This window comes from Nesoenas mayeri, assembly GCF_963082525.1.
Source record: "Nesoenas mayeri genome assembly, chromosome: 9".
Taxonomy (NCBI): domain Eukaryota; kingdom Metazoa; phylum Chordata; class Aves; order Columbiformes; family Columbidae; genus Nesoenas; species Nesoenas mayeri.
The window spans coordinates 11,402,847-11,424,474 of record NC_137557.1 but is presented as its reverse complement, the minus strand read 5'-3'; the positions used below and the strand labels follow the sequence as shown (position 1 = coordinate 11,424,474).

Below are 21,628 nucleotides of genomic sequence, written 5' to 3'. Positions count from 1 at the left end.
CATTATTTAAAAAGTTTTTAGCCTTCAGGGCGGTCTGAAAAACTTGGTAGTGTGTGCTCAAAAGGTTAGTAATGGAGTTATTTGAGCATAATGTAAGGTGTGGTTTATGCTGATTTCAGCAGGAATTATATTCATGTTAAAAACTTGGTTGCTTGAAGTTATTCAATGTACCTTGTTTCTGCAGTCTTCTCGAATAACTTCTGGTTTTATGATCCAAGAACTATGTCATCAAAATGCATGAATTCAGTTAGTACCTGATGCTTCTACTGTGGAGTTAAATGTCCATGTAGGGCCATTTTTGTATATGAGTAGCAAACATCATGTCAAATAGTTCAGTTTTCAAACCTGAGTCCGTAATGATGCTTTTAAAAATCTAGTACTCAAAGGAATGCTCAGAAAAATGCCTGATCATAGGTGTTTAGTATGATCAATATTCAAGTATTTAACCAACATGTTTGAAAATGGGGATAAAACTTATATTCCTCTGTGTTGGTATGAGCTTGGGATAAGTTTAAAAGCAAAAAAAGAAATAGAACATAAATCATTTTTCAGGCTGTGAGTTGTAGTTCTAAAATTGTCAATCAAATGAGTAGGAAATAACCATGCATTTCTAAAAATAACTATGTAGTTTTGGGAGGAGAAGGTAGTCATTTGGTGTGAGACAATTTACATATTTCAATTCAAGAAATAAATAAAAATATTGGCAATAAATACTTTTCTGTTCTTCTATTTCAGAAGTGGCTTTTGGCTTATGTAACCCCAAAGTGTATCTCAAATAATGTTAAGCTAAACTCTCCTCATAGTTTTCTAGAGACTACAGGAAAAAAAAAAAAAGAGAGAGAGAAATTTGTCAAGATCTTTAAAAGACAGCATTAGGAATCGAGGTTTGTTGTCACAACTGTTAAAAGGGGATTAAATTTCACTTCTACTCTATACTCCAAAGAGTGCTTTCAGCCTTTTCATCTGGTGTACTAAGCCTTTAAGCCCAAGTCACTGTAATCTGACTACTGTGTTTCATGGCTATTAACTCAAATATCAGATTCCAGAATGTGTGTATTGCCAGAAGTTAATTTTCTATTTTTTTATTGACAGTTGAAGACTGAATAGCTGATGTCGACTAAGGGAAAATAGTTAAGTCAGTTGTCTTCAAAAGGATTTATCTTATTTTTGTCTGAAGTGAGGCCTAAAGAAACATATATATCTAAAGTATGGTTAGGCTAGAAAAAGAAATGAGTTTGGGTTTGGCTTGAAAAAGGTCTTTTCCAACCAAAACAATTCTATGATTCTATGATTCTAGAATGGTTGTGGTGAGAAACCACAGTAAGAAGTAACTTGAATAGTATGGATTAAATTTAAGCTGTTTTGTCAACATGGATGGCATGAGCTGTTTTCACATTGCTTTAAAAGACTAAAAAAAGAATGTAGGTGACAGTACAGTGCTGGGAACTCTTTGAATTAATATTTCTTTAAATGAAATATTTTTTTAAGAATTCTACAATAATAGCCATAGATTTATAGAACAAACATAATTCATCACCACATAGTGTGAATAAACCTTACAGTAATGTCCTTCAGGAGAGGAACGTTAATTATGGCTGAAACCCCAACATATGCATAACAGATCAAAATATTAAGTTGCTGTGATTGATTATTGCAAAATAATGTGGTGTGGTTTATTTTTAACTGACTATGCTTGACTTGCATTTTTTTTTACTTTGGTGTTCTAGCAAAACCAGAGTTGTCACGTAGAGGACACATCTATTGATAACAGAGAAGGTTCTGTCTGAGAATAAAGTAGAAAAATATTGCTAGTACATTTTTTTTTTTAAACAAAGAAAGATCCTAACAGTTGGTTTGCTTTCTTTCAAATATCAATGAAGACTACTGAATGAAAATCTATTGGATTTTATTTTAAGAGAACTTTAAAGTAAATTTACCAGTCAAGTACCAGCAAATGAACCTTGAAGAACAGTATCGTCGAGATGTATTATTTTACATGTTGCAGTAAACTCCCCACTTGCTTGTTCCGCACATCTTGGGAAACAAACTGTTAGAAATACATCTGTGGGAGGATAATAGCCAGGGAGATAGAGAACAAAATGATCCGTGGAATGTTTTAGTTTTGGTCTGTGACAATTGGGATATGGACATTGAAGGAATTCTGACTCCAAGATGCTTTCAAACACAGGTCTGCGGTGGGATTGTGCAGGACCATGGAGGTCAGAGAACCTCCCTGAAGGTCTTGGGTGACACCCTGGGTATTGTCAGACAATTGCAAGCATTTAACTTAAAACAGTTTAAGACATTTCCACTTTTCTTACATAGAAGTCATGACCTTTCCGATGAGATGAATATTAATGCAGCCTATTATAATGAAAATGAAACATTTTAAAGTTATCAGCAGCTCGCTGTACCTGTTTTGTTTCTGATGCCACAAACTGCAGGAGTTAGTGTGGTTGGTCTGTCCCACTCGGGGTACAGAGAGAACATTCATTCTCAGCAAAGGACAACTTCTTTTTTCTAACCTCTTTTACCTCAGACATTTACTTTTCTCTGGCTGTATCCTGTCTCGACTGACGTAGCAATACTGGCAAGTCTCATATGTTGGCACATCTTGGAATTTTCCTGCTGATGTATTTACACCATTTCCTCAGTCGATACCAGCTAAACCAACAAAAGCTGTCTTCTGCTGGCATAAATTCACAAGGTTATCACCAAAGGCTATGCTGGCAAAGTGATCAGTAACTATTTAAATTTTCCCATCTCATTTAGCATAGGGAGTTTACTCCAGAAGAATAGTGCAATGTGAACCAGGTATAATTTTGTGAATTATTATTATTTGTGAATGTTATTGGAAGATTGACCTAGGCAAAGGATCAGATGAGAAAAACCTATAAAGATTAAGACAAATTTCCTTAACATGGAATTATGTAAATCCTACTCTTTTTATTTTTTTCTGGTGTATTCTGGCAGCATTTTTTGGGTGAAATGAATGGTATTTTAATTCAAGGCACAGAGATCTCTTGAGGTTCCAGCTTTGAACCTGACTGCTATAATGCTACTAAAGAAACAATGTAATATTTCATGTTTTAATCTCTAGTTCCTCTTCAGTATCTTTTTTTCTTTGTTTTTACTTTAAAAAAAAAAAAATATTTATTTTTTAATGTGTGGAGAACTTATATCGTCACCTCTAGATTTCTTGACTGGATAAACAAGTTTAACATATTTTTTTTTAAAATTTTTATTTTTATCTTTTGACAGGCAAAAAAATAATCAGTATGAATATTCAGTCAGTCACAACTTACAAGACAATTTCTAATGTTGTTGGATATTTAAAAGGAACTGTATTTCCTGGTAAGTAGCCCTATATCGATTATTTGTTTCATGATGTCTGGGAGTCATAGCTTGGATCAGGGTCCTATTTTGCTAGATAATGCACTAATACAGAGGAAGGAGAGCACCTTTGTAGTCTTTTTGTGATTTGACAAAAAAGAGCATAAGAGTTAAACAGAAAATGAGCTCAAGGGGCTATTACAGTTAAAATATATGGGGGGGGTTTTCTCAATAAGCAGGAATTACACATAGACCATAGAGAGTTTTCGTATTTTATACCAAGTAACTATGTTGGTTTTAATTTGAGAGTGTACTGTATTGCATTATTTGAATTACTATGCAAGCTGCATATACAACTTCAGAAAAGGTTTTGATTTTTTTCTAATGCCAGCAGAATTTTGAGATAAATAAACTCTATGCTTCAAGTCCAGAACTTCAGGTGTCTCATTGAAATGAAGGTGTGGAGCAGCATGATCAATGGCTTAGTTAAGAATCTAATATCAAATGTGATTATACTGTACAAAAATGTGTGACTAAGATATTAATCACACTTGCTGCAGCCTTTTTTTGTGTTACAATCATTCCTTAAGCTAATTGTATACACATCTAGGAATAATAATTACTGTTCTGTATCTCTAAGAATTAAACAGTAAGATTCTGAGTGCAACTGTGACATAAACCACAAACCCCCTCCCTCCTTTGATGCTGTATGTAGATAATACAATAATCAGGACTTCATAGGAATGAAAAAACATTTTGAGTTTATTCTGTCTGCAAGTGTATTTGACTAAAAGTTGAAGGGTTTCTGCAATACAAATGAACGTTGTTGTTGGCCACTTACAAGCTGCAAAGTGTGTAGACCCAGTCCAATTCCTAATGTACAGATGGCATCATCAAAACATCATCACATTTGCCTTGCTTAATACTCTTTTTATTATGTTCAGAAGAAAGGCTGCAAATTAAAGTCTCTTAGGAAATGGGCCAGTTATTTCGTATTTTAAGTGGTGGAATGAAGGAGGTGCAGTTTATTCCTGAAATAATGACTTAGATTTCTATGTGATGAATGCTGTACTTTTCACTAGAAGAGGTTGGTTTGTTTGCTTGTTTGTTTGTTTTTTAAAAAAAAAAGGCACAGGGAATTTAATTTCAATATAGGGTTTAATTTCCTTCAAGACTTTGAAGTTACTAGTCTGCTATTGTTAATGTTTTGCAACATCTGTTGCAGAGTTTCAGAGGCAGAAACTGCCATGTTTAGACATACTGTCTACTGAAACAGAAGCAACACAAGAAATAAGAAGCTTGTATTAGTTTATGTTTAATAAATTCTTTATCTTCTCTACACCTGAAACTTTCATCTTATTATTGTATTCTGACTAAGAAGCTGTTTTTTAAAAGTGTATCAGTATATGCTTAACTTTAAGAATTTAAGGATATATATTGAAATGAAGTCAGGAGAACTACGCAAATGCCAGCGGTTTGTCCTGTAAATATCTTGCTGAACAAGGCCAGGGATAAGTTAAGCCTGTTGTGCACCATGGACAACATTTGGTACAGAATAATTGTTAAACCTTTATTTGTTTCTCTGCTTTTTCCTAGTTGATACTATAGCCATACCATCTCAACTGATTTGAATACTTGGTGTTTTCATGGCATTGATTCTCTGTCATTTTGATGGAGTTTGCTAGTTTCATGCATCTTTAGTGCCTAAGGAAAGACCACAGCATCACCAAGGGTGTTTTTTTTCATTGTGGGTTTTTTTTTGTTTCGGGTTTTGGTTTTTTGGGGTGTTTTTAGGTTGGTTGGTTTTTATTTGGTTTTGTTAGTAGTTTTGTTTGGGTGTTTGTTTGTCTTGCTTAAATGCTTCCTAACACACACACAAACATTTTTGACATTTGATCTGAGGAGTAACAATGAGCATCTGAAATCCAACCAAGATATTAAAAGATTTAGAAGCAGGGGAAATATTATAGCTGCTACACTTTTAAAACTTGAAAAAATATAACACTGATTTTGTAGTTCTGTTGGACATGGTTGAAAATGATATATATCACAATATTAAAAAACATGGTAAAACATAGTAAATCCCTGTTATCCCACCCATCACCACCCTGAACACTGTCCCATCTTATCACTTTCAAAAGTATCTGATGAATATTTTTTCTCTATCTTTAGTCCTCTCTTTCTCTTTTTTCTTACCATATGATCTCTTTCTCTATGTGCTTCAGCAAATGATTATGAGAAAGGGCAGCTGCTGCTTCTGTAAGCATGGTCATCCTTTCTCCTATGCTTTTTGTATAGTCATGTGCTTCAGGGTATTGCCTCGGTTCAAGAGTGAGAGATGTGCAAAGATGAAGAAATTCAAAGGAGGCACCAGCTGTTATGTTTTACCCCTGTTCATTCAGCTGGCATCTCCTACAGTAAGTTGCTGCTTGCAGCTTTCTTCTTCATCAAAATGTCCTATACTATTTTATATATGGTCTCTTTCCACTCCCCTTCACATACACTGTTCACAGATTGCACGGAGGTTATAACATGGGGCAAGCACTGATCCTTTCTGATCACCCCGTGTTAGTGGCACATCCTCTAATGACCTAGAAGCCTGTAAGGCCATTAATTTCTGTTCCTAATTCCTAACATTAAGTGAGCTGAAGATCCTATGATTTTTCACTGTCAATGAATGAATGTTTCACTGTAATGAAACATCTCAGTGAACCTGCTTTAGGAGATGGGTTTGACTAAATAATCTCCAGAGGTCCCTTCCAATGCCAACCATTCTGTGATTCTGCGATCTCATGATGCCATACACAATCTGCAAAATTATGTGATTTAGATTGCATTTTGTTACATTATATTATTATGTCCACTTAAATTTGCATTTTGCATATCTGCTTTTAGAAGGAAATTTTAATTTACGTACCTATATATCCCCAAGCAGTTGATTGAAAATATTTAGTAATACCGAGATCACAGATCCCTTGTTCGTAAAGCATTTTTGATTCCATATAAAATACATTGCCGTGTATTTTGTTGAACAAAACTGGTAAAATTCGAGTTTGATAGAGAATGGTTTTATAACCAAAGTATGTTGGTGTTCAGTTAAAATTGTTTCTGGGTAGCAGTTACTGCAAAAAATATTGAGGACTAGATATTTAATTTTATAAGCAATATAAAACATGGGCATTGTACCACCTATGTGTTGCTACATTCCAGTGTATTGACTCCAGTGAAGAATGAATAAAGAAAGAATACTGTTAGCAAATGAAAACCTTTTGCACTTTTTGAAACCCAAATGACACCCAGAGATAATTGTGGATCTCACATCACTTGATAACTATTCTGTTCTCTATCAGTATCCTGAAACATGGAAAAAACACCTTCAAAAGTCTAGATCTGGACCAGAAAGACTTCACTAAATATCAGAACACAATGCGTCAAAAATACTTTGGTTGTGAATTCATCTCACACAGAAGGTCTACTAGAATTTTATAAGCCATTCAGCGTAACTCTCCTTAGGCTTCTTGACATGCACCAGTCACACTAGTTGTTCATGTTGTTTTGTATCACATCATCCTTTTGGAATAGAATAAAGTTCTTTACACTTGTGAGTTAGTATTTAGATTATGTATTATGCCATGAGAGATGAGGATTTCATTTAATTTCTCTGGGAAAAAAAAAAAAAGTGTTTTTTTTTTCTGGATAACCATAGTCATACTTTATTTCAGGTTGAAACTTCTTGCCTTTCATTTGATAAAATACTTTCTTCCACTATCATCGTAGGTGCTAGGTCTGACTTACCGTTTCTGTATCATTCATTATCTCTATTCCTCTGTCATGTCTCTTCTCTAAACCTGCAATCCAGGTCTTTTCAGTGTCTCCTTACATGGAAGTCTAAGTCCTGATATCTAACCGTTCTGGTTACCAGCTTCTCAACTGCTGTTTCTACAATGTCTTTTTTGAGATAGGGTGGTGAACACTGAACACAGTCTTCCAGGTGAGGGAGTACTGATAATTTATGTATTTTCTCCATGTTTCTCATTGTACTTACCACACCTTTTGTTTTCTTCTTTGAACACTAATATGTATTGAAGATAGAACTTCCTGCTTATTAATTTGTGTTTTTTCATAATATTCTAATGGGAGCATGGAACCTTAGTAGGTTATCTATATGACAAAGTCCTGAATGTAAAAATTGTATATATCAGATTTTAAGGGAGAGTAATAAGCAAATAATAAAGTCAAGGGCATGGGAATTAAATTGGGAAAATATATACCTGTATTTATTTACTGGTTTATTTTTAAGTAGTATTCACAGTTTATGCATTTATATTGTATGATTGTCTTGCACATGATCATATGTTTTTGTTGACAGCTTTATGTTGTATTAATGACATCACAGACTACTAATACAGTTAATCTTTTGGGTTTTTAAAAAATTCTTTTAATGCTGGTATCCAGAAGAAGTAAGATTCTCTTTTCTGTCTTTTTTTCACATGTCAGACAGGTACGTCATCATTGGTAGTCATCACAGCAGTTTAAATACTTACAGTGGACAAGAATGGGCCAGTAGCACTGCAGTCATCACAGCATTTTTACAAGCCTTGATGTTGAAGGTGAAGAAAGGATGGACACCTGATCGGACCATTGTTTTCTGCTCGTGGGGAGGAACATCATTAGGGAACATTGGTTCATATGAATGGGCGGAGGTAAAAGAATTGTAGCAGGACTCATTAAAATAATGCTTACTTTTTTTGAAAGTATTAAAACGGTATGAAATTACTACATAGAAATTATGGTTCACTAACTGGTCTGTGAAAACTATGTGCCTTCATGTACTCTATAGCAAATGGAGTGAAAACGTCTATAGAGGCAATTCCTGTGGAACAGAGCGTGTGTGATAATGAGACTGCAAGATGTTCCCATGGCTGTGGAGGTTGCATGTACAGCATCTTTGTGAGCTGACTCCCCTCCCTAACTCAGTAGAAGACTGTAAAAGTGGGCATTGCCAGGGTTTGGAGGAGGAAGGAAAAGCTCAAAAAAAGACCTAGGCTCCAGGGGTAGATCAGAGGGCTTTTTCAGCTTCTTGGAAGTTCAACGGTTACTAATTTTTAATTGAAAGTTTTAATGTGGGGACAACTGAATCAAGAGCACACTGAATGACAAGAAGAGGACTGTAACATCTTTTACATTAATTACATAAGCATTGTAGTGCCTCCGTGGGTAGTGCTGATTCACTTTGCACGTATTTGTGCTAAGGAGTTTGGTACAATCTGACACAGACAATTCTTGGGGCTCTTAGGTTCAGCAGAATAGAAACCACCTTATTGAAAGAAAATACCTCATCAGAGTATCGTTGATCATATATGATTACAGTAGATTTCAGTTGATAAATTAAAGAAATAGCTAGCAGAGAGGTTCATGGTTGCTGAATTAAAACACTAGATAAAATGAAGAGTTAATTAGTTTTTATCATGCAGGAGAAACAACTAGCTCTTGTTGAGGTTTCATACTTCCAACATGATTATTCTTCAAAAACAAGATTGAGTGAAAAAATCAAATTGCAAAGACCCAGCCTGGAAGCAAAATTTGTTTAGTTCCACCTCAAGTCAGCTTTACATCAGATGTAATTGCATTACACCCCTTCTGTTCAGTATAAAGAACCACTTCATGCAAAGAGTAATTCATTACTGAGAAGGCAAAGGGGATCTTTTTTGAAAAGAGATAATAATTGAAACATTTTGTACATACTCTTTTTGTAGTCTAAAATAAAAATACTGGAAAAGTTATGCAATTCAAATTTGAATTTGGTCTCTAAAAATGTGAGTCCATTTAACTGTTAGTAATGATTGCTTTTAAAGTTTGTTTTCTGTCAAGCGTAAGTTTAAAAGGCCTTCATGATGTTTCACAGTATGTAATGTTTTCATTTTTGCCCTTACAGGGTAGTAATTTTTAATTCCTCCTGGGCTTGTCTGCATTTTGTTGAGATGATGTGTGAAATGGAATGATAACTTCTGCTATATAAAGAAATAGCAGAAAGATATCCTTTGAAGTTCTTAACAGCATATTGTAAGAAGTAGTAGTTAAGTAATGCTTAAAGAATCATAGAAGACAAAAATGCAAGGTGCAGTTTTTCACAGAAGGAACTGAAAGTACAACACAAATCTTAATTGGAATGATGCATAGTAATAACCATTGCTCTGCTTGTGTTGTAGGATCTCAAGAGAGTTCTTCAAAGAAATGTCGTGGCCTATGTTAGCCTTCATAATCCAGTCAGAGGCAACACAACTTTACACCCTGTTGCATCTCCTTCTCTTCAGCAACTGGCAGCAGAGGTTAGAAATAAAATACTTTCTTTCATATGTGGTTTATGAGGTTACAAGGTTAACCGCCTTGATGCCAGTTGGTTTTAGATAACTATAGGTGAAGGTTGCTTGTTTAAGCATTTTAACCTCACAAATATACGTGAACTGTTTTTACTCAGTAAGGAGCTAAATTCTATTATAAAATGACAAGTTGCTTTAAGAGGGTGGAAAGTTTCAGCAGCTCATTGTACCAAGTCTCACCGTACTTGCATGCTCTACAGCTTTTTCACCTTTTGTCAGCCTTAAAGTAACTTATTTTTTATTCTTCGGCACAAAGCACTTATTTTTATTTTTTCTTCCTAATCTGGTATTTCCAGACTGTTTCTCAATTTGCATTTAAACCTGTATATTTCCCAGATGTAACGTGACACACAGGGAGAGTATTACTCTAATAAATATTGTCTAAAGTAGGAATGTCAGGTTCAGTGCTTTGCTATGCCCTTGTAACTGTCTGCAGTCAGAACGTTCTGTAGTTATGCTTGTCTAAGTGCACGTAGGCTTTAAACTAATGACCTTATTGCCATTTCTGAGGTTGCCGAATTTATTAGTGTTTAAAATGAATTGAAGGTAGTATAAGGTATGCACTAAAGGATAAAAAGTTTTAAATGCTGTGCACAGAATAGAGTTCAAGTTGAATTTCATGACGTGTGCTTTTTAGTTATTTTTTCCATAAATTTGCCAAGCCAATACTCATTGGGTTATTCTGATGTTTCTTTGACTTGCCTCTGAAGTATTTGGTACTAAACACTGCTCAAAATAGTATCTTGAATTAAATGGAGTTTAAGAGTGATCTTTCTTGGCAATTGTTTTCCCACTAAGAAAGTAAAATTGTATCAGTCAAATTGCTTCTCAGAAGTGTTTTAACCACCTCTCCTATCCAGTAATCAGGTGGTAATTTCCTCATGGAAAGGATCTGCTTTATTCTGTGTAAGTATTATGAAAAATGCAACACAAAATAATTTATTGTCAGAGAAAATAAGTTTTTAATTGTGGAAAATTATGTATAATGTTATATATTATTTGTAATTAATGCAACTCTCATACAGTTTGTGACATTAAAAAGATTTGTAGGAATTATTGCTTCCAGGTGCTGGCTAGAATTCTGAATTCCTGTCAAGTATATTGACAGTGATGGAACAGCCCAGCACAGATCTTCATTTGTTCTCATGGGTACTCACAATTTTCCACGTGTCTAGAAGATTTTCTTTGGAAGACTGATATTGCTATTACTTCCAGCACTTGCCAAGAAGACAATGTAATTACAGATTACCTCAAAATTATGATAGTGCAAGTGGGGCAAGCTGTGACTTTTTGGAACTCATCTCATCTTGAAGAAATTGTGACTCCATTCATATGAGATTCTTGTTAACAGGTGCAGGTTACAAAGAAGTGCTTAATTTTAAACTCCAGTGATAGACAAGGATCATTTTAATTCTCTGAAATTAGGTTTCTTAGAACAGGAATTAGAATTAGTAGTAATCTGTTTTAAAATAGAAAGAGAAAATAGCCAGTTGTGTTTAGTTAGATAGAAACTCTCCATATTTTATGGATCCATGGAAGATACCATACTACACCTTTGGATTTAGTGGCAAAACTCAGGTTTCCATTTTTAGAGCACAACAATGCAAACCAGCTTGGACTGTTTTTTTCCTATTCCAAGCCAGTGTTGCAACACTGTTCTGAGGAGTTGGGAGACTAAGATCTGTTCACTGTTCGCACTAAGGACAAGGGTTCCATTTTGTTCAATGCTTACTCTTGTGCAAAAATCATGGGCGCTCCATCTTGGTAAAACAGAGGAAGAATGTTCTCATAGGGAGAATTAATGCTTGTTACAAATTACTACAAAAATGAAGTGTTAGGCTTCTAGGGAAAACAATGAACAAAATGTGTCAGAAATCTTGAGTAAAAATCACGCTAAGTGTGGAGCACTCTATGAATACTACAAGCACCATAGCTTAAAGAGAACTGTGGAGAAATGGCAAACTAAGATGGGCAAATGCATATGACAGGGTTAACTTTCTGTGCTGTAAAAATGTGGCTTTTCTAAGATGGAAGTTTGGACACTTGCTGATCAGTGTAGCTTCTAAAACACTTTTTTCCCTTAATTTCTGGAAGGTGTGGGAAAAGTAGGGAAGAAGTTTTAGCTGAAATGTAGTTTGTATAAATATTCTAGACTTACCAATGAAAAGAAGAATCACAAACCTGATGAGTTGTCTAATATGTGAGATCTGGTGTTCGGTTAGAGAATAGGATAAGTGCTTGGCTAATTAACAGAGACCATGACTTCTAAAGATATTTTATGTAGAGGAATTACATCTCTATTTTAGTTGCAGATTTTAAAAGGGAACTACATAAGCAGTCTGCAAATAATAATTTTATGTGCCTATCAGTGGGATTCAGTGGGATTCTGGTTGAAACACCAAATTACATGAAGAAGCTAATTTAAATATTTGGATTAATTAAGCAAAGAGGAATTCAAACAATTCTGAGACCTTGACATATTTAATTCAAATCTTTTTAATATAACTATGCTAATTAGTGTCCACATTAACAAGAAGGAAATACTGCCAAGTTATATTTTTGCCTACTATTATTTAGTAAGGAACATGATTGTTAATTTGCTTGCTCAGTTAGTGAATCACCATTTGCTGGCAGAGTGTCATTGGTAAATTTGGTTTGTTTGATGCTGGCATTCATTCTCTGTAAATAAGGCCATTAATGAATTTTTCTATAATTGACATTTCACAAGTAAAAAAGTTATTACGAAACATAACTTAATTGCTGTTTTCTTTTCACTGACTGTATGACCACTGCTGATCAGACTCCATGTTTGCTGTTATGGCTGAACACAAGAAAACCTGCTGCTCCTTTTTTTCACGGAAAAAAAAGCATTAAAAATGAGCGTATCAAGTGTTGGTCCATGCTATTTATCAATATTTGTTTCTATTAATGGAGTAAAAGGCATAAAACATCCTGACATTTAAAGATGGTGCTATTGACTGAAAACTGTTTTTCTTTTTTGAAGGAGAACAAAAGATGAACTTCTGCATAGATGCTTATTACTATTTCTTGATTGAAACAGAAAAAAAAGAAAACCACAAACAAAACAATCTTACATTAATGTCAGCATTGATTATTTTCTTTCAATTTCTGTGTGTTTCTCATTATTTTTTTACCTTCAGCATTTGATAGTGAATCTCAAAGCCTCATATATCAGTAGATTGTAAAGAAAAAACATTAAAGTGTTATTTAAATTGCTTGTTGAATCCTGTATGACAGATTATAACTTCCCCATGAATTTTCAGTCTTTATCTGTTACTGCTTTTAGTGTTATAATTGATTGCTGGTGTTACTTTTTATATTTCTGTTGAAAATTTTAAAAAATCTCTTGAGAAACAGAAGTTTGTGCTGTGAACTTCTGTCTCAGGAATTCATAACTATGTTAAAAGGATGCTGTTAATATAGACAATGCTTCATTGCCAGCTCTATTAAATTAATTAAGATGCTGCTTCTCCACTGTGAAAATCAAAGTGTCGTTTAATGGTGGATTTGATTTTGGAGTTGCAGCAGGTACTTTGCCCCTGCTAACAGTGTTTTTATTTTGATAGAATGTTGCTTTGTCCACTGTTGCATAATTTTTCACTCTTCCTCCAAATCAAGCAGTTTTAATAGATAAATGCTGATTCGGACAGTGAGTAGTCATTTAAACCTACTGGTACATTTTAATGTTGTGAAAATACTATTGCTGTTACCCATGGGGAAAAAGGTTTGCAAGGAAGAATGCAAGTGAACTGCTTTTTATGCTATGATCTTATTGTTTCTAATAAATTGAGCTTTCCGCTTCCCTGGCTTTACAAAATTAAAATGTTAAGTTCTTTGTTAAAAGCATAAATTATGTATATTTACAGCATTTTTTTGTTTTGAAATATAAATGTCAGCTTTGATGGCCATTGTACATAAAATTGTACAAGTCTGGACGTTTTATTATCTTTAAATGTAGTGCTGGAATATGGGAGATTTCAGTAATTCCTTACCTGCTGTAGAATGGATTTTGGTTCTAGGCTTCTGTTGTCCAATCTTATTGAAACTGTTGAATGTAATAAGCTGCACTACGTAACGGACTTGTTTTTTCCTTCCAGAGAGTTTATGCAAACTTCAGTATTGGAAAAGTTGACTTCAGTTTTGTCTAAATATTCCTTAGCTTGATTTGATCTTATCGCTTCTAGTTACATCCCTTCAAAACTGACTTTTTTGTGATAATGAAGTATTAACCTATGAACAAAAGATAATATAATATTATATAGAATAGTCTGACATGTAGCTAGTTTACATGAGCTTCATAGTAGTATAATGGTTTTAAATTTCTCTTTCATGCGAAGTACAAAACATCTTATTTGGTCTTAGATTCATTATTTTAAAATAGCTTGTCTGTTTTTATTGTTTGCATTTTGTTTGCTGCATTTGGTCTGCTTATCAAGCTTTAAGAAATGATTAGATTTTTATTTACAACAAGTAGCGGTAGTTATTTGCAGTTGTCAATCAAAATATTTAATTAATGCCAAGCAACACACTATCATAAATCTTATTTACAAAATATCTTCAAGTAAGCTTGTAAAACAGTTGCCTGCACAGCTAAAATGGAACCGAATGTTCAGAATTGAGGGTGCTTTGGAACCAATTATATTGCAGTAGATACTTCTTCAGGGCTCTGGGGAATTAGGGTGAAGAAATCACATAAAATCTTTTTCTTCCTGTAAATTAATGGATCATTGTTGTAAAAGAAACACAAAGATGTACAGTTTGCTTGGTTTGTGTTTTGGTTTATTTTTTTGTTTGTTTTCTATGAAGGAAATGAGATTTTTATTTTGAAGATTCTGAACATGAGGTGTGATTAGGTAAAATGTACATACAAATGAATACGTAAAGCACCTTTGATCATACAAAGACAAAGACAAAGACTTCAAGCAAACACTTGATCCAATTCTTCGTTCTACTGCAAAAATAAATCTCTTTGACATGTTTCAGCTTCTGGTCTACAAGATTCTACAACTTACTTCCTTCCTTCTGTCAGAGTAGTATTTGGAACAATTATTTCATATATTGAAGTCATCACAGTTGAAGATTAATCTTTCTTTTCCCTTTCTTCTGCTGGTGGTCTTTATTCTTTTTTGCAACAGCCTTTTCACATATTGGACAAAAGTTGTCATTACACACAAAAGAAAATTATACACTTTATAGACAGAATATCAGCTTCAGAGAATTGATAAATCTTCCTCAAATTTAGTATGAAATTCAGTGTTTGCAGTTAATTGATGTGTCTCAGGCAAGCAAGTTGAGTCTCTGTTAAACACTGGTTTTGCCCAGGTTGCCACTTGACGCATGTTGCACTTAAACCGATATTTTACAATGAGCTACAATGGCAGAAAAATATATGTAGAGTCAAAGTGACTCTACAGAGAGGCTAATCAGGAATTTAGAATATATCTTTGTAAGCCAAAGTGACTGACTAGTGCATGAACCCGGAACCCAAGACCTTTTAATAAACTGAGCTTAATTCATCTGAGAACAGTACGTCCCATCCAAATACCTTATCTCTTCATCTGATTTTCTTTTGTAAAACATTTCTTAATTCTCACCGATACGTAAATCACAGTTTTCCTTTTGGTTCTCCTTAGATGTTTTTAAAAATATTGGTTTATACTTGTTAGTTTCACAGTTCTCGGGCTGCAGTGTGGCTGCACAAGTCCTCATATAATTCCTCCCAGTTGACATTAATATATAGCAAATGAGAATAAGGACCAAAATATTTACACTAAAGCCTAAGGGGGAGTGTGTTCTTTGTGGAACATAAACACATTGTCCTAATAATTAAAGGTCTTGCATGAGCTCTCCTCCTTTAACATAGTGTTACAGTTCTCTTTTTAAAAGGTCCTAGGTAGGCTGTAAATTAAGTAATAAGAATATTTTGCCCTGAGCTACAGCATTGTTTACTCTAAGCAGTGCTGCACAAGTGTCTAACGCTACATCTGCATGGAAGGATGCTGCATAGTCCTGTGCCTGCTTTGATGGGGAAGTACAGGATGTCAGAGCAAGAAATGATCATAGAAGTTATGATTATTTATTCACCACTTGCCTTTAAAATGCAGATTAAATACCAGAGCAGCAAGCTCAGATGCATGGCACCAAACAAAAGTCAAGAATCAACACCAGATTTCTTTGTAGTAAAAAATGTGGCATGGATTTAAGTTGATTACCTAAAAATACAAGTCGCCATATGCATCTACCAGAACTGCTGAACTGATCAATTGTGCACATAATCATTTGAAAGGCCTGATAGAGAAACCAAATTGGACTGCACTGCTGTGATTGTAGAAGTTGCTCGTTTTGATTACCTGCCGCTCAGGATGTCTATACCACTCATGTTTCTTCCCCCAAGTACTCTCTGACATAGAGCTGTGGTGTTGGTGGCGGAGGGTTGTTGTGGTGGTGGTGGTGTGTTTTGCATTTTTTACTTCAGTGGCTACTGCATAAATGATAAAATGTGTTGGTTATTCTGTCTGATCTGGGTACTGAATGAAAATGATCATTTATTGTAGAGAAGTTATATGTACGTTGATCATTCCTTACATTGTCTGCAGAATGACAGGTGCGTAAGATTTGCTTCAATGCATCTTAGATCTGTTGGTATTAATATGACATGTTGTTAAGTAGCGGATATCTGCTTATTTTCTGAGCTAGTACTTCATACATCTTTTTAAAGTAGAAATCTCTCTCAGATGAGTAGAACCAGTTACTGTTTCTTTGTGTGTGCGAGGTTTATCTCCAAAATGGACTTTCAAATGTACCTTAGAACCTCCTTATTTATTACATTTTACTGAACTGTATTAATACCGTATTGAAATCGGATAGTAGGGTCATTTTTCTTTCATTACAAATGGGAAATAGTGGAAATTAGCAGCTGATGATTTTTTTCCAGAATTGTAGCTCCTCTAAAGACATACAGGAGGAAGAGAGACTAGAAAGCTTTGATCTTATTCAGTGTTAACTGTGTTAAGAATTTGGTGCTTTAGTGATTTGCCTCTTTAAAATGACAGTCTCAGATTAACTTTATTCTAAAAAATATCAGTCAGTCTAAAGGAGCAACTGAATTTTACTGCATGACTAGCGTTTTTCAGATTAAGAAATAGGAAATCATAAAAATTAGAGAAGACAATATAGGTAATTTTGTCAGTCTTGCTATATAAACATTAAGTTTTTAAATTTGCAGTCCCTAACTGGAAGTTATTCAAGAACTATGGTATCCTATGAGAGAACTGAAGAAGAGGAAAGCTGAAGTAATTGTTCTGTAGAGTCTCTAGATCCCATAAGGCAACAGAGCTCAGAGTTCCAAAAGTGAACTGTAGGCTAAATGAGCTACGTGTACTGAAATATGGAAACTAGAGGTGTTCTGGAACCAAAAGAGTGATAAAGCTGAATCAGCATTACAAAGGAGAAGTACAGTGACCTGTATAACTGTAGATTGATTAGTTTTGATAATAACCTAAAATAAAGTAATAATGGATTTAAACAGGATTTAGCAGAAGGAATGTAATTAATGCCAGTCAGAATTTTTTCACAGAACATGTCTCTCTTTTCTTTTTTTTCCCAATCTTTTGAAGAAATGTTATGTTTATTTTATAAAAGTAGCAGCACAGGCTTTTATGGAACATCTTGTATGGTACTCTATGGAATTCCAAATAAAAATAGTGCTTTAGGATAGTAGTTAGTCACATGGATTTCAAATTTACACGAGCTGACTGATAGATCTTCAAAGGTATTACCTGTCAATGGAGAATCATTGAACTGAGATTTTTCTATCAGCTTTTTTTGGGTAGATTCAGTACAAGTCAACACCTTCATTATTTATTGGATAGAAAATTGTTACTCTTAAAGTATGTGAATTGTAAAACATAAAGGGTAGTGTAAGAATGAAAAAGTGGAAGATAAAATCATACAAATCCACATGTGAACTAAAAAGCTGTATTTTAAGAGGACAATGAAACATTAGAAAAGAAATACTTTGGAAAATATGGATTATTTCATCTCTTAGTGTCGTTAGATATAGATTGGCTTTTTTTCACATATTGTATTCTTTACTCACATGAAAGTGACTAATCTCAGTAAAACAATATTCCTTTTATTTAAACAAAATGATACGGTAGACAGTATATTTGTTGTGTTCAGCTCCAGTCCCAGAACTCTCAGTTGTTGCAGAATGGATATTATTAAATACAGCTGTGTTCTTACATGTGATTTCTATTAAGTACCAACCATACCAACAACCAGTACAATGAAAATCATGTCCTGGAACTTCCAGTCTGTTTATATTTGGAAAATGTGTGTGTATGCATGCTTGATTTTTCTATCTATGAATAATACTTCTGAGCTTAGGGAAACTGTTCATATCCACAAAATTATTTGCATATACAATTATAGCAGCGAGGCCAGAGATGCAAACGGTGAAAGATGGAGTGCACAGAGAAAGATTTAATATTGAGGAAAAAATAAGCTCATGTTTATGCGATTCAATAGCTTCATCCCATTAAAAAAGATTGGGCTGTGAAGTAATTTTTTTCCACATGCTATCTGCCCCTTTGAAAGTTCATGTAGCTACTCTATTATTTAGTATTCCCGAAAATATGTATATGTAGCTTCCATTAGTCTTCCTTACCTGATAAGAGGAAATAACCGTAGATTGCACTTTACTGGATTTGTCAGTTTGTTTTCTCAATGTGTGTAGCGTAAACATTTTTCTCTTGCATCCTGTGCATGGATTGTTTCAGAAAGCAACATTGACTATGGAAGATTAGAATCTGCAGGATTAAAACCTAAAATGTAATGTAAGACACACGTTTCTTAGATTATACCATGCAGTAGTTAGAAGCTATCATTTTGAGTCTTATAGATCTGTATTAATAAATTCTGAAATAAAATACATTGTTAGCCTTTCTGGAATTTACTTGCTTGTTATGAAAAAGTAGTGCTACATCCCTGGAACCTTGTAAACAATAAACCTCCACATTTTCTTAATATTTTTTTTTAATTTTTATTTTTAGTTCTGCAATACATCACATTACATAGAAATACAATATCCCTGTTCAATACTATACAGATTTTTTGGAAATATCTCATATAATAATTTTTCAGAGTGAAAAAGGACAGGTCATTTGGGTGTATAATGAGTTTTTGGTAATAGTTGGCTCCTGTGTTTTGGTGAAAATCTTTTCAAAGTTACTTGGACTAGATCAGTTTCATGTTTCATTTATCTGGCTGAAATAAAATTTTATTCAATTAGTTGAAGTTGTTTTCCCAAGCCTTAATACTTCATAGCTCTTGAAATCAAGGTCAAGTGAACTTCTGTGGAAACCAGAAAGAAAATGTCATTTGAGCGTAGTGGTACTACTGCTTTCCCTGCTCTTTTTTCTTATGCTTTCTTCACTGTTTTTTTTTTTTTTCCTGCCCAGTAGAAAGGCAATACTAAGGATATTTACTTATGGTATAAGTAGATAAAAGTTGGAAGAATCCAGTCAGGAAAAAGCCTCAGAGCACTGCGGTTTCTAAGTGAGGGTTTACAGTGGTCCATTTGTCCCAAATTTTTTTTGCACTACTATTGTAGAAAATAGAATCATGTAACACCTTGTGGATCATTTAAATTATCTCCCAGTAGAGCCTGGAGACCAGTGTTCGTGGTGCTGCCTGACACACAGCTTCATTATGATCTTTCTGCAAAATGCAGTTGGTACCTTCATGCTCTGTATGGACTAATAGGGGTGACTTTCCGTTTCAAAGGATTGAAAACTTTTTGTATGTGAGTGGGAAGGGAGTGATTTGTTCATGCATAGTTGCTATCGAGAAGTTTAAATGTCAGACCAGAGGTTTCAGGGTGAAGTAAAGCTTTGCCAGCAGTAAATTAGTTTGGCCTTGTTCCAGGGCAGTGTCATGAGGGGAGATTTGCAGTAGTTTACCAATGTGGTAAGAGAGTTCTTCCAAAGCATTGCATGTGTTTTTCTGTGTTCTGTTCCAAAAAAGTTTATTCATGTGTGTACATTATAACTGAACTTACTCTGGTCTTTGATTAGAGTAACAAACCAGAAATTCTGACAGCAAATCCCTCTTCCACTTTAAAAACCTGCCTATTCTACTTGTCATACCATGTTCATTTGTATATGTGTCCCCTCTTCTTTGGATATTGCGGTCTTATGGGTCTGTCTTGCCTCTGTGGGAGTTGTTAGAGATGTGCTGTATGATTCAGTAGGATTGTGAGGTTCTAAAAAAGACTTGATATGATATTGGAAGTGTGTGGGGAGGGATAGGGAATATGTGGCACTTCATATGTTCACTTGTGTGACAGGGATAAATGAATTTTTCTTTTTTTCTGGTGATACATTTCAGCTGATGTTGTTTTATAAGTAGCAGATTCTAGATCTGAGCGGACTGAAACACTCCAGTGCATGGGGAAAGGGCAGCAAGTTGACCTCCACTGCAGATCTGACCCATCTGTCTTTCTGGGTCACCTTTATGACGAGGCAAAGAAAGTGGGATGATCTGCACTTTGACAATTGTTTTGGGGGGAGGTTGTAGTGCTAGCGAACATTTCTGGTAGAAATACTACAGATCATGAGTACTATTTAGTTCAGAAAGTGTGAAATGTGAATGCTGATGTTTTGGGAAAACATAGAGTTGTTACAAACCGCATTTTCAATATTACAGCTAACGGTGAGCCTAACTACTATTATAACATCAGGTGCTGCAATGTAAATACAGATTTTGTTCTGTGTCTGATGTTGGTTTTGCTTTTTTGGGGGGCATAATGTTTGGTTTGTTGTTTTTGTTTTGTTTGTTGATAAGTTGTTGTTGCTTTGATTTGGTTTTAAGTAGGATAGAGTGGTGGGGTAGTTTGAGCTTTCTGGTTAGCTAGCTGAGAAATACAACTTCTGCAGGTGTGGTACTGTGCATAATAATGGGGCTAGTGTCGACTATTAAAATAACCCAGTTACTTTCACAGTTTACTTTTATAGGTGAGCCTTAATTCACTGTTAGTGGGAAGTATGTAGTGGGAGCTTTCTCTCCTGTGGTGTTTGTTTGTTTGTTTGGTTTTTTTTTAATTTTGTGCAACTATATTAAAGACCAGTGAACAGTATGTTATGGCATATTCTTCTGGCATCTGGCCTCACAATGAGTGTCCTGCTTGGGACATTTTCGAAATCTTGGAATAGGATATATTGTAACTCTTCAAACAGAGTGAGTGTACCATTAGAGGGACGAGTAACTTCTCCTTTTGATTCCTGTGGGGTATGGAGAAGCAAGACTGTCATCTCACTGGCATGAGATGACTCCGCCTCTGCCCTGGTGAGACCACATATGGAATACTGTGTCCAGTTCTGGGCCCCTCGGTTCAAGAAGGACAGGGAACTGCTGGAGAGAGTCCAACACAGGGCAACAAAGATGATTAAGGGAGTGGAGCATCTCCCTTATGAGGAAAGGCTGAGGGAGCTGGGTCTCTTTAGTTTGGAGAAGAGGAGACTGAGGGGTGACCTCATTAATGTTTATAAATATGTAAAGGGTGAGTGTCACAGGAATGGAGCCAGGCTCTTCTCGGTGACAACCAATGATAAGACAAGGGGCAATGGGTACAAACTGGGATACAGGAGGTTCCACTTTAACATGAGAAGAAACTTGTTCAAAGTGAGGGTGCCAGAGCCCTGGACCAGGCTGCCCAGGGAGGTTGTGGAGTCTCCTACTCTGGAGACATTCAAAACCTTCCTGGACACCTTCCTGTGTAACCTCATCTGGGTGTTCCTGCTCCGGAGGGGAACTGGGCTAGATGATCTTTTGAGGTCCCTTCCAATCCCTGACATTCTGTAATTAATTAATATGCATTTGGAGGGTTTGAATGA

General features: G+C 35.0%; 1 protein-coding gene across 1 annotated transcript in view; it reads left to right on the top strand.

Annotated features, from left to right (window-relative positions):
- Positions 1 to 21,628, top strand: part of NAALADL2 (N-acetylated alpha-linked acidic dipeptidase like 2) — a gene marked incomplete at both ends in the record, with an annotated part of 329,666 nt that overhangs the window by 225,646 nt on the left and 82,392 nt on the right. Inside the window, 3 exons of the mRNA XM_080349764.1 lie at positions 3,262 to 3,354; positions 7,831 to 8,036; positions 9,543 to 9,662. Coding sequence (XP_080205890.1) covers positions 3,262 to 3,354; positions 7,831 to 8,036; positions 9,543 to 9,662 — 419 coding nt within the window. The remainder of the gene's footprint in view (positions 1 to 3,261; positions 3,355 to 7,830; positions 8,037 to 9,542; positions 9,663 to 21,628) is intronic.